General features: G+C 54.5%; 4 protein-coding genes across 4 annotated transcripts; 2 read left to right on the forward strand and 2 right to left on the reverse strand.

Annotated features, from left to right (window-relative positions):
• Positions 1-1,716: 1,716 nt before the first annotated feature.
• On the forward strand, positions 1,717-2,910 carry LRP88_07512 (uncharacterized protein; the record flags this gene model as incomplete). Its single annotated transcript, XM_083244041.1, has 1 exon — positions 1,717-2,910. The coding sequence occupies one exon, from the start codon at positions 1,717-1,719 to the stop codon at positions 2,908-2,910; it is 1,194 nt and encodes a 397-aa protein (XP_083098535.1).
• Positions 2,911-3,785: 875 nt separating this feature from the next.
• On the reverse strand, positions 3,786-8,578 carry LRP88_07513 (uncharacterized protein; the record flags this gene model as incomplete). Its single annotated transcript, XM_083244042.1, has 2 exons — positions 3,786-3,998; positions 4,049-8,578. The coding sequence occupies 2 exons, from the start codon at positions 8,576-8,578 to the stop codon at positions 3,786-3,788; spliced, it is 4,743 nt and encodes a 1,580-aa protein (XP_083098536.1).
• A 2,041-nt stretch (positions 8,579-10,619) lies between these two features.
• On the forward strand, positions 10,620-11,105 carry LRP88_07514 (bladder cancer-related protein BC10-domain-containing protein; the record flags this gene model as incomplete). Its single annotated transcript, XM_083244043.1, has 2 exons — positions 10,620-10,636; positions 10,688-11,105. 2 exons carry the CDS (start codon positions 10,620-10,622, stop codon positions 11,103-11,105), a joined length of 435 nt encoding a protein of 144 aa, XP_083098537.1.
• A 517-nt stretch (positions 11,106-11,622) lies between these two features.
• On the reverse strand, positions 11,623-15,147 carry LRP88_07515 (uncharacterized protein; the record flags this gene model as incomplete). The annotated part of the gene is made up of 1 exon (XM_083244044.1): positions 11,623-15,147. One exon carries the CDS (start codon positions 15,145-15,147, stop codon positions 11,623-11,625), a length of 3,525 nt encoding a protein of 1,174 aa, XP_083098538.1.
• Between the last annotated feature and the right edge of the window lie 943 nt (positions 15,148-16,090).

The raw sequence follows: 16,090 nt of genomic DNA on the forward strand, positions 1-16,090 counted from the left end.
GGGGTCCGTGCAGGACGTTGTCATATCCGTAGGTTCCGAAGAAGCAAGGGAGAGTCGTACATACAATCACCTGATTGGTTCGTTCAAGTAAGCTCGCTCGCTCTCCTCGGGTTGCGAGTGCGATCCTGAACGTCGGATTGTTTGTATTTGCCGAGAGCGAGGTTGAACGAGTTGCGAGGTGGACTGTTGGTCTGATGATGGCACATGCTTATTCCCGCGGATCAATTACTACAAATGTATGAAAAGGCATCCTAGGCTTATCCTCTGGCTTACGGTATACTTGTGTCTGGTATATATCTGAGTTGTCACAGCTCAGTTGCGGTGAAGCTGCATCATGATGTTGATTGGCTCCGGTCACCGCCAAGACTCGATTGTCAGACTCCCTACATCAGACACCATCATGTTTCACAGCTGCTGGTCCGCAAATCCATGATAAACAAGGGAAGATCCGGACTTTTCTGATCAAGCCTTGCCTTCTTCTCAAGTCCCCAGAAATAAAAGGGAACCCAGTTAGACATAGCAACCAGAGACTCTTCTAGTTCAATAGTTGGGGATCTTGACCAAGGTCTCACCTGTGCTCATCATATCTTAATGGTTGAAAGCTATTAAGAGAATTATTATGCTGGCAATCAAATGCCAATCATCGATTGATAGAAAGCTGGCTACAAACAAGTCCAACCAATTTTGACCTTCGCGGGTATGCCCACCGACTGAACAATTGGGAATCTTGAGCAAAGTCCTCCTAAGAGGCCGAAGCGGATGATTCTCGAAACAATTCGAATCAAGTTGGAACCCAGAAAGATCCCCTTGAGGAGATCAGACTTTGCTGGGATGGTCGCTGCCTGAGAGGGAAGGGGGGCGCAGTGGGAAAGTCTTCGTTGCCTGCCTCGTGGTCCTGTTGGACCTGCTCTTCTAGCTCAGCCTCAGGCAGGATATGGCTGTTGCTTTCAACGAATCTGGAGCAAAAGACTATTGTTAGCATTGACACGAGTATTGGCCTTCTCAATGCTTCAGCCTGGAATGGCTCTACACTGGTAAACGTTTGTAATAGTTAGTATACGGCGGTATAAAAGAAACCTGCCTAGTCATAACCCACGGTGACAAGAGCGATGAACTAGCTAGACTACTCAATTCCCGCAGTAATCTTCCGATTAGGACGGTGAGCCGCTCAATAGAGTGCCGTTAGGGTTGCTTGCGGTAGACCTCAATGTCTTGGCCATGGACCTGCTCAAGGATAGTGTATATAATTCCTAAACCTCTGTACTCCATCTCGAGTAAATCCCCTGGAAGCCTCGAAGAGAATCGATGCATCTCCAAACCAAACTCAATGGGCATTAGACTCATCAGTTGACCGCTTTAAACTCGCAGACTCGGTCATATTCACAAAAAAGACTACCCTTGTCACCCAGCAACAATGACTCAAATTCTCCTCAACAACCTTCAAGCATATCAACAAAATAGAGCATCAAACTTTGCGTCCTGCCCAGGCTGTGTCTTGATGGGCATAAATACCTTGGCCCCCTCCGGCTCTGTTTCCAAAACAACTTCTCTTCTCCATCATCTTCATGTTTTGACAGACACCATCAACCACAACTTCATCTCACAGAGTACTCATTTTACTATACACCAAGCTATACTCTCAGCACAACACTTTCCAGACCACGGCATACCTACTTGCCATCACTTTTATACCACCATCCGTCAATCACAATCACAATGATGAATCACGTTCAGCAACTTCTTGGCAAGACGGCATTGGTCGCCTGCGACTCCGTCTCCAAGATGCACAAGAGATACTGCGGCAGCCGCCTCGACAAGGCCTATCATCAAGGCTCGGACTACATCAAGAGACGAGCCGCCAAGCGTCAGCTCCAGAAGCAGCAGGAAGAATTCTACCAACCTTTTCAACGCCCTGACTGCTACATCCTCCAGAAGCTAGACCCTTCTGCCCTGCTCTGCGTCGTTGACTTTCTCCCTCTCGATACGCAGGCCGTTCTCTCTCAGACGTGCCGGGCCATGAGAAACATCCTCAAGGTTCCTGAGCCTGCCAACCTCCCATACGTTGAGCGAGTCGACTACCTCGCCAATTTGGCTAAGGATCGCGCCGACTGCTGGGTTTGCGACGAGTGCGTCAAGATTCACAAGATGCACCTCGCGGACCGTCCTCTCTCGACAGTAAGCGGTAACTGCAAGAGAGTCAACAGCGACAACAACACATCTTGCAACCTCTTCCGCTGGCGAAAGCACTTTTTCCTCACCAGCCAACACGCGGAACTCGCCCTCAAGTACACACGTCTGGGCAAGGACAACCTCGGCTGGAAGCACAGGCTGTACCTCGAGGAGGTGCTCAAGCCTCGCATCTGCTGCGACAAGATGCGTGATGTTGACGGGCTAAAGAAGAACGTCACATGTCGAATCGAGCCCAAGGTCGTCGATGGGAGATTTCTGCTTCGGACTGAGTGGACGTACAGCTTCAAAGACGAGGAGAAGCTCACAGCACAGGACGTCTGGAGACTGCTCGGACGCCAGGGAGAGGAATGCCCATGGTACGATATGCGGTATAGCGAAGTTGGCATTTCACAGGAGGGTGATGACGACTGCTCAACATGCCATCGCTGCCTCTCTCGAGCAGCCACCAAGCGAGCCGTTGAGAACCACAACGTCGACGTCGAGGGACACGACCTCAGCAGCCCAACCGACTACACCTTCCGTGTCGAAGCTGGCAGGGCCAAGTTGATAGCCTGGCAAGACATTGGCAAGGGTGTCTCGCCCATTGATCTGGCGTGGACGAGAACGATGCTCACACAGCCCGAGGACGATTGGATGGGAGAAGAGGATGAGATGGAGGATGTGGAGTTAAGAATTGGGCATGGACCCGGGGATGTGCGGAGTTTGTTTGAGAGCAACTAGGGTTGCCTTGAGAGGGAAAGGGAAGAAGAGGATCGTGTTTACTTGCTGTCTTGTTTGTTCTTGCATTGCTTGGAGCTTGATGTTTAGAGGCATACCCGCGAGGGTCAAAGTTTGGAGTTGGAAAAGTCACGGGTTTAGATTAGACTTCTGCTTTCTATCAATCAACGATTGGCATTTGATGATCAACATGTCGACTTTCAATGACTATCACAGTGAACATGATTAGGGTGACAAGTTTCGAGAAACATCATGGCCGTTGATTTCATAACCCTAGTTCCATCAAGACTCTATAATAAACCATCACACCAAGCATCACAAAACATATGCATCAATCATTCCAACACCCCTCATTATCATTCACCCCCTTATCACCTCATACATAAGCTTCAAGAATCCTTCACTCCCCTTGTCCCTCCCTCCCCCCTTTCCCTGGGGTATCATGGCATCGCAACGTTCAGAAATGTGAAGAAGGAAAGAGAAAGAAAAACCCAAACATTTCCTCCAATGCATGTGCTCGCATGATGCAATCCCAAATGACAATGACACGCATGATCCGCTGGAAAGACAGTCCAGATACTTCCTAGTAAATGCAGCACATGTATGTCCATCAACCCAAGCAAGTCCCATCGCATATGGTTCACCCAAATGCCCCATGACGGTAGCTCTCTGAGATGTACACTGTTTTGTTTTAATCATGACCTGTCTGTGCCTGTCATGAAGGGCCGCGTCTCCTTGGCCCGCTTCTTCGACAGCTCGAACAATCCCGGGACAAACACACGAACTCTATCGAGCCCGTCACGTAGATCGCCATGGTGTGAGCCATCAGGGTTCTCCACAGAATCTATGTCAGGTCGTGTTCACTCTTAGCATCCCAATTACTCGTAGCGTCTCGGGGCGCCGAAAGTGTCTAGAACCTGCTCAGAAGTTCGCACAATCCAATCCAGCTTGGTTCTCTCGAGGTTCGCCAGGAAGGGATCCGTGGGGAAGCCATCCTGGATTCCACCGAGAAGAGGCTGGATGCGGCCGATAAGGAGTTGCATGGTCTGGGTTGTGCTCTTGATCACATCCCTAGCTCCTTGCTGCTCCCACTCCTATTCTGTGTTAGCTCATTCAACCAACCAGGGACACCATAACTTACATAGACCGGAAGATTGCTGGCAAAGGCTCTGAGGGCCATCTCAATCCACTCCACCTCCTCCTTCAAACGAGCATTGGGCTTCAAATCCTTAGAGATCGTGGCAATAACAACGAGCAACATCAGAGGCGGCAGGTTTTCGAATTTGGTTGCAGGGAACCGGCAGAGGCATCGGCGGAAGATCTCCTCTTCGCGTCCGCTCTGGATCCACTGAATCATGGCATCCTGGTAACGTCCTTCCTGAATAGCCTGCTCAATGATTCTGATACGCTGCATCAAGTCGTGATCCGCCTCGGGCTCTGTCTGGTTTCGCTGACTGGCATATGCACCAGCAAGGGCGCTGACGCTGGCTGTGGGAGCAACATACTCGGAAGCCTGCGCCGAAGCTTGAGGGCTGGTCATTTGCTGTGACCCGCGCATGTACTGAGGGCTTCCCATGTACTGCTGAGGCTGGCTGGGGGCTTGGCTCGGGTGGTAGCTGCCAGCGTGGCTGGCCTGGGCGTGACTCTGGGGACCGGAGTTGGCGTAGCCGTGATGAGGAACATTGTGTTGTCCGTGACCGGTGTTCTGGGGAACACCTGGAAGTTCGTGAACGGGCTGCTGCTTGAACTTGAGGAACTCGGCCTGAAGAGACGACTGAGAAGCCGCCATGGTCGAGACCATGTCTGTCAGGCGAGTGACGTAAGACAGCAGCTGGTCGATCTTGGCCGCGTCCGCAACATGCTGGGCCTTCATCTGTTCAAACTGCTCATGGTACTGCTGGTGTAGCTCGCTGGCGACACGCTGCGACGCCTGAGTCGTGATGTTAGTGAAAGTAGGCGTCAGTCGCTGTGCCAGCGTCGCCAACACCTCTTGTTGAATGCTGGTAGCAACAGTAGCACCAACTCGGTCAGAAATGGCGTTGACAAAGTCACCAGAGCGCAGAGACCTGTTCAGCGCGTGAGGCAGGGAGCTCTGAATCTCCTTCTGGACAGACGAAGAAACGTGGGGCTGAAGCTTGTTGTTGAGCAGGTCAGTGACTGCCGCGCCGGCCTTCTCGCCAATGGCCGGGATGACCAGTTCAGTAAACTGGTGGTGGATCAGAGCCTCCAACACTTTCTGGGTGTTCTCATTAAGCACCTCAGAGACCATGTCGAGCAGCTTAAGCTGATGTTGGTTGAAATTCTCATCTCGAACACGAACATCTTCTTCGATCTTGCCGTGGAGGTTCTTGAACGAGTTTTTGAGAGTCTCGGCCATGTTGGCGTTGAGGCGAGCCTCAAGACCAGAGATGGCAGACTCGAGCGCCTCAGGTGTAACTCCAGGGGCGACTGCGTTGTTTGCACTCTTGCCATCCTTGCCAGAGCGAGGAGTGGCTCCGTTGGTTGAAGCATCGCCCTGGTTGGCAGCGTTCTTCTTCTTCCGAGACTTGCGCTCGGGCTTCTCCGACTGTGATTCCTTAGCCGACTGGACAGGCGTCTCAGCCTCCTTCGGCTCGTTCTTGAGCTTGACGGCTTGGGCAGACTCGGGTCCACGCTGGGTCGCGTCGCTCTGCGGGGTGGCGAGGAGCGCATCCTTATTAGCTCCACGGTTCACAACCCGGACCGTAGCCTCCCCGTTGCTGGTCGGGACAACAGGTTCGGCCGGCTGGGGCGCCTTAAGCTTGGAAACCGTGACAACATTCTGGCTGACGGCGTCGACAGCGTCGAGGACCTTGTTGTCCTTGGACCATCCGAGCTCGGTCTGCTTCACGAGCAGGCAGGCCACTCCCTTGGAGTGCATGGCGTACAGCTCAAACAGAGTTGGTTCGTCGACGTCCTGGACCATGGCGGGCGTGCCGAGGATGTCGAGACTGCGCAGGATTCCGCGGTTGGCGAAAGAGTACTCGCGGACGCCACTGATGACAGCGGTACTATCTGGCTGGGGAATCGAGGCATCTTGAGCAACAAGGCGCTGAATGTATTCAGCCTGAGACACACTCTTCAGGTTATACTTGGGCGCCGAGAGGTGTGCAAAGTAGATCGAGTTGCGCGTGGGATGACCAATAACAATCATGCCAGTGGCCTGGTGATACATGACACTGCAGACAGCGTCCGACTCCTTGCTGTGAGGGAGGTTGAATTCTTGCACGGGCTTACCGAGAGCAAGATCCCAAAGCTGGAGAGTGTGGTTTTGCTTCATACCAACGATCATGTACCGGAGGGCACAGCGCTTCTGATAGGGTCGCTGCTTGTCCAGGAGCAAGACCGAGGTGGGCCAGGCCTTCTCACCCTCGGGTGTGGTGGCGAGCGTCATGAGGGGCTCCTTGACCTCGAGAGAGGTCTGGGCGGGCATAGGGGCACGCGGGTCGGAGTCCTCGTTGACGGCGGTCAGGTCTCGAACATCCCAGAACTTGACCCGACCAGACTTGTCAAGAGATACAATGACAGTGTCATCCTGGCTAAAGGTGAAATCCTTACCCGCCTTGCCAGTGTTGATCTTCAGAGAGCACTGCTTGGCAAGAGTCTCGGTGTCGACAACTCGATCGTGGCCAGGCTTGAACAGATTGTTCTGAAGGATGTAGGAGGGCCAGATGAGATTGATGGACTTGCCGCGGCCGACGGCAAAGTACTCGGGGTGGTTGGTCGAAGTGCGAGCACGCGTCTTGAGCACACCGCCAGGGGCGTCACCCTCCTGGGAGCTCATGGGGGGGAGCGCAAAACCGTACTGCTCCATGTGGGCATCTTCAATGTGGTCCTTCTCACCCTCGCGAATCTGAACCCAGTAGACGGTGCCACTGATGCCAGTACCAATGATGGCCTCCCGGTGGGCGCCGTTGTGGTCAGGAGGAGTGACAGACATGGCGACGTTGAAGATACGATCCTTGGTGTCGGTAAAGATCTTGGCGTCCTTGCCATCTTCCTGGCGGATGACACGCAGACCTCCCTGCTTCGACATGCCGTAGGCCATGTAGTTCTCGGTGGCGGTGTACAAGTTGCGATCAATCTGGTCAAACTCCTTCTTGAGACGAGCGATATCCATAATAGTCTCGTCACGGAAAAGAGGGCGAGGCTCAGTGCCCTCCTCCTGCAGAGTGATGGAGATCCAAGGCTTCATCGGGAAGTTGAAGACTCTGACGGGAGGAGTCTCCTTCTCCTCAATGACAACAATCTCATCCTGATCAGCGCTCTCCCAGCTATCAGCAACGCCATGGGCGGCCTCATCCACAATCTCTCGAACAGTCTCGGCGACGTCAGATGGAAGATTATCCTCGAGGATACCCTCATTGTCGTCGCGGTCGAGCTCAGCCTGGATAGCCTGAGCGGCGGCTTGAGCACTGTCTTCGAATTCCTTCTCGGACTTGGCGTTGAGCATGTCGTCAAGGTCCTCGGCAATTTCAGCCTGGGCCTGCTCATGCTCCGCACGCTCCACCGCCTCGCGGGCATCCTGGTCAACCTGACCGGCGATATCCTCAACAGCCTCTGCAACAGTCTCGGTGGTCTGCTCGACGGGAACGTGGTTCTCGAACTCGGAAGTGGGAGGGGTGCCGTGCTTCATCGAGGGGTGAGAGTGCAGAGACGAAGTGCGAGTGGCCTTGCGGCGAATCTGATGGGGAGAGACATAGCTACCACGGTCACTGCCATGCATCGAGTGCTGCGAAGCAGCAGGCGAATCCTTCTTCAGAATCTGGAAGGGCATGGAGCCGCTAGGTGAATGAGTAGCGTGGCTATGAGGAGACGACTGAGCTTGCAAGCTGCCCATCAACTGTTGGTAGAGAGCAGCAGAGACATCAGCCGGCGCCTCCTGCGAAGGCGTGTAGTAGGACTCGGTAGCATTGGAAGGCGGGTGTGCGACATCGGCATACGACTCGGCCGGGTAGTGCTGAGGGTTCGAGTAGGGGTTAACAAGAGGCGGATGGAAGCTTTGCTGCTGGTAGGGGCCCTGGAAACGGGCAGGCTCAGAAGCAGTATTCTCGGGAGACTGTGGAGTGAGATTGTTGGAGCGCGTCGACTCGGTCAGCATAGGCTGCTGCTCGCCCTGGCTCGGCTTGGGGCGATTGAGCAGGTTGAGAAGGTAGGATCGCGTATCAGCAGGAGGCGAACCATTGCCGAAGGAGTTCTGCGGCGGCTGGGGTTGCTGCTGCTTGGCTTCCTCAGCCTCGTGCGCGCCGCGCATCAAAGCAGCCAAGAGACCGGTAGGGTCAGCTGCAGCGGGAGCAGGCTGATGGATCTGAGCAGGAAAGGGACCCTGGATGATGTTGGGCTGGTGCTGAAACTGCTGCTGGAATTGCTGCAGTTGGAGCTGCTGCTGCTCCGGAGACATCTGCTGCTCCTGGGGCTCGGGCGACTGGCGGTCATCGTCCTGGGATTGAGGCTGCGACTGCGGCTGCTGAGGCTGCTGCTGTTGCTGCTGGCTCTGAGCGTGGGCTTGGGCGTGCTCGCGCGCAGCCTGGTTCTGCAGCTGCGAGGGACCCGGGCCACCGCTGAACTTGAGCAAGTTGAGCAGGTTGGCAGTGCGTTCCGTGCTGGATGGCATGCTCATGTTGTTGACGGGCGGCGTGGGAGCCGGTGGCATGTCCAGATTGTCCATGGCAAGTAGGCCAAGGAAGCTGGTGGCGGTGGCGGACTCAATGAGAGCTACCGCGCGTGGTTGAGTTGCGGGTGGAGGAAACGGGTAGGTGAATTAAAGATAAGAGTCAGAGGGCGGAAAAAGGTGAGGCGAAAGGGCAGCCCAAAAGAAGCGGAGACTGGATCGAAGCAAGCAACACGGGCCGATCCGATTCCGAGGGAGCTCCAAACCACGAGGGAGAAGAAGGGGAGGAAGGCGCAAAGGAGAAGAGCGGCAGAAAGAAGCAAGAGGTGAATCTATGTGCCGCCAACTTCAATGGGGGAGGGAGGTTCGTAAGGATAGAGGGGAAAAGATTGCAGAAGCGCGGTGATGATGATGAAAGAGTTTGGGGTGTTTGGTGTCAAAAAGGTAGAAGGCGACGGTGTATCCGTGCACCGACCGCTACAGCTTGTTTGATGGCGGCGGGTGGGCGGCCTGAGGAAGCAGCCTCACTTTGGTTTTTTTGCTGGTCAATAAAAAAAAGGCTGGCGATGGGAGACGGGGAGAGGAAACCAGCCCACACGCACATTGACGCACCGACTGATGGCAGCCCAAAGCGCCCACGTTGCGTTGCCGCCCGAGCCCAGGCCCAGGCAATTCCGATGGGATGTTCCCACCTCACTATTCCCCGACTGTGTACCGGCACAGCAGCGCAGCAGCAACTTTGGGGCTAGAGCGAGAGTGACGTGGTAGATCTGGGATGGTTGGTTGTCTGCTAGCCAGCGTGGTCAGTCAGGCAGTTTGAATCTTTTTTTTTTTTCCCTTGTCTCTCTGTCTTGAGGTGAATTGCTTTTTGCGGGCGGAAGCGAGCGCCAGCGGCTGAACGGATTATCCGCATGGGCGTTTTTCACGGAAACCCAGCCCAACAGCTTCGCATGAAGCTCCAGTTTCCCAATCGCGATGCTCAAGACCCTGGGACTGGCTGTCCAGCCGTTGGGAAAAAAGTGAAAGCCCCCTTGTAATGGGGGGGGGGGCGTTTCAGTGAACCGGTTCGGCCAAGAAAGTTGGGTGCTGCCAACTGTCAACCCAGCTCTTCCCCGCCATTTCATTGGACGACCTAACAATTCCTAAGACAAAAAAGAACACAGCACGCGGCGATTGGTGACACGAATGCATGGAAGAAAGATGATCTCTGGCCTTGGGCTGGAAAAGTTGTCCCCTGATTTAGAAAAGCAGCAATTAAGACGTGCATGTTGTGGCGGACGCGATGCTGCCGGTCAGCCACCACCCTCTCTCTCCACTTCTCTTTTGAGTCATACTGATGGAAAGTTGTTTCAAGTCGGCTGAAGTTTGCGTGCAACGGTGGACTTGATAATTATCTGCGTTTTGTGTACAGACATGTCATTTGGTATGGAGTGTAGCTCGTCATGATCTCGTAGTGCAATCTGCTAAGTCACTGGAATTCCCCGGCCCCCGCTACCCCAACAGCCACGACACATTCCCAACTGTTATACATAGGTACAGAACACCAAGAGCCACAAGCTCAAGTGACTGTTCCAGATGATGATATTCCCTTAGAAGAAATGCCTTGACAAATAACAAACAAAACCACCATTGTCCACAATTTCGTAAATCTTCCCCAGACCGCCCCAACTTTAATCGACCTTGATCGGCACTTTGAAGGTCCCCCAAGAGCCGCAGCCGCACTAAACCCAATCAGTCCAAATGTGGCACGCCCTCTAAAACGACGTAACCAACAAAGTCCAGCATTTCCTCAGTCGCAGCGACTCCAAAGCCTCGGGTCCCTCCTCTGACATCGCCACACATATTTCAGTATCGCTTTTGGCATGCGCCCACGCGCGACGACGCGCTTCAGACCTACGACCGTATAGACGACATAGACCTCTCTTGTCAGGCCTTCATCTCGCCCCTAGCCTGCCTGCGCCCGCCTCCCTAATATCCTCCTTTCACATGCCGCGCCGCCTCCCATAGCGTGACCCGGTCGTCCTCTCGCTATCTCAGCCATCCTCCAGACTCCTAGCGCACATCTCAACCCACTACCGCCAAAATGTTCTGCCTCCGAAGGTAACCTCACCGTCTCCTCTCACCTCACGACCAAGCTAACGGATCCTCCAGCTGGCTCCCTCTCCTCTTCATCCCCACCAACGCATCCCCCGCCTTCATATTCCTCTTCTTCATCTGCACCTACTTCCTAAACCGCCCCTGCGTCTACTGCTCGATCCTCCTCCTCATCCTCTTCCTGACCTCTTGCAACTGGTCCGACCGCTGCTTCTTCGACTTTGGCAGCAACTGGTTCCTCCCCCGTCCGGGAACCCCGACCCATATTCCCGAGGCCGATGACGCCGCCGTCGACTTCAACTCGACCGTCTTTGAGATGGTGAACACCACGGCTTCTGCTATCGCAAAGGCCGCCAGCGAGGATCTTGCTGCGAGGAGGGCCGAGTGGACCGGCCTGGGGATCGAGTGGCTGCGGAACCTCTTGGGTAAGAGGGAGTGGAGGATTGATTGTATGGATATATACGTCCGGCTGTGATGGACCAGACAGCTTGGTTGGATTATAGATCTACAGTAGCTATAGGCTTCACGCCGAAGCACGGTAATCATGGCAAGGCGTTCACCATGGGCTCGATAGATTGCATGAATGGACCAAGAAAAGGAACAACTTGGATGGACCACTAATAGGATCATATAGCATGCATATGCACACACATCATTCACAAATGGATCGAGAACAAGAGTCGTGTAATGAATGTACCATTAGTACAAAAGTACTAGTCTATTCTCATCATATGAACTAATATCCATAACAGGTTCCCAATTATCTTATCTACCCTCATGCATTGCTTCATTCAATTCAGACTTCCTAAACCCATCGCAGTCTTTCGCTACCTAACAGCAAATCAGACAAAAAGAGAGACATTGCCCATTTTGTTTCATCAATCAGAAAAACACAAGAGCGTCCTTAGGTATATCCTTCGTAATCACTTACATCACGGCATGGAAAACGTTGGCCCTCACTGGGCTCCCCCATCCCAATCCTGCATCATGCTTCAGTTCCACGGCAGCTCCAGGCGCTCCGCCTCGGCGTCCAGCTCCAGGCGGCCTTCTCTCGTAGGGGGCGCAGCCTCCTTTCGCGGGGCCTCGAGGTCAAAGGCCTGGTCGACAGGGGCCTCGATCTCGAGATATTCGAGGGCAGCCTCTGAGCTGCCCAGGGGGACCTGCGGTTCCTTCCTGCCAGGAACCTCCAGGCCCATCTCCCTTTGGTGTGCCTTCTCCTCGGGACCAGCCTTGACGTACTGTGTCTCCCGCGAGACGACAACCTCGGTCGCGGTCTCGGTGACCTTAACAGTGGCAGTCTCCATGGCAGTCACCGTCTCGACGACACGGACGACTCGCTCCGAGATAAGTGTCTCGGTCTCGGTCTCGCGACGACGGGGTGGGGGAGCATAGACGAGGTCCCGGAAGGGGTCCTTTGCGCGACCACCTCGGTGAGGCAGGCTGCAAGAGGCACAAGGGTCGACGGACTCTGCAGAAGCAGAAGCCGTGGTAGAACGAGAGCTGGCGGCGCGGGACTTGCTGCTGGTTTCAGCCTTTTCCTCGACAACCTCGGGCTCTTCCTCGACGGTGCTCTCCTCGGGGGCGACGGTCTCCTCCTTGACGATGGGGCTCTCTTCAGGGACTTCGGCCTTCTCTGAGGCGACACTCTCCTTAGGCAGCTCAACACTGATGCTGCTCTCTTCGACAACAGTCTCTGCGGAAGCAGTCGCTTGCTTGATAGCCTCCGCTGTAGGAACCACAGCTTCTTGCGTCACCGTAACAGTAGGCACCTCAGCGTTCCTCACAATCGTCTGGAACGTTCTGGGATCCTGTGTAGGGCCGGGACCTCCCCTGATAGCAAGCAAGAGAATCAGCACGCTCAGAAGGCCGATGAGGACGTTTTTCTTGTCCTGCATTAGCACGCGGGCAGACTCGGCCAGTAGCTGTGGCAGAGAGGCGCTCTTCATTGCTTTTTGACGATCCTCGTTCTGGGCGTAGGTATCTCCAGAGGGTGGCATTCCCTGGTAGTCGGAAGCGCCGGGCTGACCTCGCTCATTATATTGTTGGTCGTGATGTTGAGCGTGCTCAGGGAAAGATCGTTGTGCGTGCTCATCCTGAGCGGGAGCATCGCCATAGATTTCCCTGTATCTCTCCTCATCTCTCCTCTTGCGTTCCTCCTCGTCCTTGATGCCTTCAGGAGAGATGGAGGCGCGAGAAGAGGGAGCAGCACGAGCCTGGGCGTCCATATGGGAGACATCGTCGGGTCCGAGGCTCATTCGTGATTCGTCAGCCTGGCTTCGTTCATGCTCCTCTTGGAGATGCTCGTCAAGGTCCTTCTCAAGTTCGTCAAAGGACCGGTCGTCGGTATAGTCCTTGGTGATATCCTCGGCGGGCTCCCGTGTGGTATCGGCAGCCTTCTCGTCCACCGGCTCCGCGATGTGGCTTTCCTCATGGTCGCGGGTGATATCATGAAGAGACTCTTCGTGGTGAGAATCCTCATGACGCGACTCGGCATGAAGGCTGCGCTCCTGAAGATGAGACTCCTCGAGAAGGGATTCGCCTTCAGTCAGATGAGACTGGTCCTCACCAACATGACTCCGGCTTTCTCCCCGTCGCTTGGCAAGTCGTCCCCTCTCCCTCGACTCAAACTCCCTATGCTCCTCCTCCAACCTCACATATCGCTCCTCCTCCTCGGCCTCTCTCATGGCCAGCTCCCTCTCTTGGTCAGCCTCCATCTGGACGAGCTCATGCTGGGCAACAGCATCAACCAGCGGCTCAATCTCGACGTCGACACGCTCCATCTCCTTCCAGCAGGCCTCCCAGGCACCGCCACGAATGAGGCCGTTGCTCGCGTATACCTTAACGCGGAAGATCTTGCCCTCTCCAAGAGACTCGTAGCGGATGTCTGAGCGGCATGTCTTGCACCAGTGTGTCTTTTCTGGCTGGCTGCGACGACTAGATCGGCGTGTATCAGGCTCATCATCATAATCAGAATCCTCCTCAGACTCGCTTGACGACTCGTCATCCAGAGTCATGTTGGAGGGACCGAGATAGTGACCGCACTCGAGAATGCGAGCCCGTCGCCTCACGGGAAGTTCAAGAGCCTCCAGTAGCCGCTCCTCGAGAACCTCGTAGTCGTTCTGAGGATGGGGCAGGAGAATTCCTCGCTCGACTGTAGTATCACCCATGCGGTCCTGCAGCGTCCGCCAAGCATCGCGGATTGTCTTGGCTTCCTGGCTCATATCCTCTGGGTCAGCATTCTCCAGGACATCTCCCCAGGGCCATCGCAGAGGCAGCAGGGTGACATGGAGAAGAACCAGAGGCGGCGTAGATCTCTTAAAGCGCGGCGGCGTCTTCTTAGGTGAGTATTGCTCTGAGAAGCGGGGAGATCCGATTCTGGAAACAGTTGGCAAAGGTGCTCGTCGGCTAGAACGGGGAGATCCCAGGACTGACGCAGGAGGGGAAGACATCTGCATGGCCTTGACAGAGGAAGGTGACCTAAAGGCAGGTCGTGGGGTCCCTCTGATGGTAGGGATAAACTCGTCCTCCTCCCTCTCATACTCGGAGATGCCTGAGATGCCGGAAATACCAGAGATGCGCGGTGACCTAGTCAACCTGTCCATGGCTTCCCGAGCTTTTCGATTATCAGTCTCCGAGACGGAACCTATCGAGCTTCGAGGGCTGCGGTCGCTAAACACATCATCCTCGTGCTCGTGGTGGGAGCTGTTGTCCCCAGCCTCGTCCACACCGCCTCTTGTGCCGTCCTCGACCGACATGTGGGCGTCTGACTGACGAGCACTTGAAGACTCGGAGCGAGAAAGGTAGCCGGTGTCGTCTGAGCCGGAGTAGCTGCTCAGAGAATCTCTCTTGTCGTCGCTGCCAATCTGCGAGACGATGTCGCGGGCGGCCTTTTGGATGAGAGCCTCTGTGCGGTCAGAGTGCCTGCGGTCTGAGAGGTAGGATCCGGAAGAAGCAGAAGAGCGTCGAGATTCGGAGCGGTCTGATTCGCTCTCTGAGTGTGTCTCTTCTTCTTGGTTCTCAGTGGTGGCTGCTTCCTTGGTCTCAGACACTGCAGCCTTAGTCTGATGTTCTTCGGACTCGTCCTCAGAAGAGGTGTATGAATCGTCCTCTTGTTGTTGGTCGTCTAATGAGGAATCAGGCTCTGCCTCAGCCGGCTTGGGGGTATCTTGGTCAAACTCCTCAGTATCTTGCTGGAGCTTGTCCTGTGTGTCGTCCTCAGCCTCTGGCTCTGGGATGGGTGATTGTTTGTCGTCCTCGGGCTCTGCCGTTGTGACAATGGGCTTGCCGTCCTCCTCTGGAGCTTCAACCGCAGGCTCAGCCTTGGGTTCAGCAGGCAATTGGGACTCTTGTTCAGTATCGATGTTGCTAGGGGTGGTGGTGTTCTGTTCTTGCTGTTGCTCTTCCGCCTTTGGCTCCTCGTGGCCTTTGTGTTCGTTATCGTCCATAGGATCGCTCAAGCAAGAACGGTCGACGTGTATCTCGAAGTCGAGGTCCTCGGCCCTGTTGCGTCGGGGCATCTGAGGGCGGGCGGAGGAGGGTAGCTGTCTTTCGTATGTGCGCCGCAAGGTTTGCAGTGACACACACACAGGGGAAAGTAAAATAGGATGATGCAGAAGCGAGAGTAGAATGGGTTCTCTCCTGGGATGGTGCAGGTATTATTTTCGGTCGGTCGTCAAGCTTAGCCGCCCGGGTGCGTGTGGCATCGGATGGTTGGTCGAGGCAGTTGGGAGAGGCCCTGGTCTTTGTTTACCTTGGTTGCTGGGTCGACGGGCCGCATGGCCTGCTCCCATGGGTCGCCCCCCGGTTGGTTGCTGTCTGGATACCGCGACAACGGCGAGGGTTTGCAAACGGAAATTGCCTTTAATTGATGAATTGATCGTCCGAGATTTGAGGGGGTCTTTTTCATCTACGTAATCTAGTTTCGTTGTCTCGGGGCAGTGGATTGTAGACTTGGTGCTAATATTCACGACCTATATTTGCTGGACTGGCGGCTATTTGCGTGATGTCATGCACTCGCTATCTTCCCCAAGCTCGCTTGCTTGATAATGCCGGGCAACAACCCATGCTTGCCCTGTAGTTTTTATCACATCAGACCATGTTTCTCTTGGATTCTTGATTTCCTTTAGGCTTTTGTTTGCCCAAAGATCTGGCTTGTGAAACCTGTATCGAAGAGTCTAGGGTAACGCAGCTCCCAAGGAACAGATCGTTGGGATGGGCGAGGTTTCATCTACAAGGCTCCTGCATTCCTCGACGACAAGAATAAGTATCATAGATCTGATATGTCGTCCTTCACCGCTGGTCTGTTGGCGGTGTGTCCCAATAGGAGCAACTAGTCGTTTCGTTAACGCCGCTAGTATTTCTGTGCTGCATTGAAAGAATAGATACTTTGGTTGGACATGAGAACAACACAAATATATTCGATTTAAAATGGAGTTGGATATAATACAAACAAGTACATAG

Source organism: Fusarium phalaenopsidis, assembly GCF_050370095.1.
Source record: "Fusarium phalaenopsidis strain FUZ10S chromosome Unknown contig_32302, whole genome shotgun sequence".
Taxonomy (NCBI): Eukaryota; Fungi; Ascomycota; class Sordariomycetes; order Hypocreales; family Nectriaceae; genus Fusarium; species Fusarium phalaenopsidis.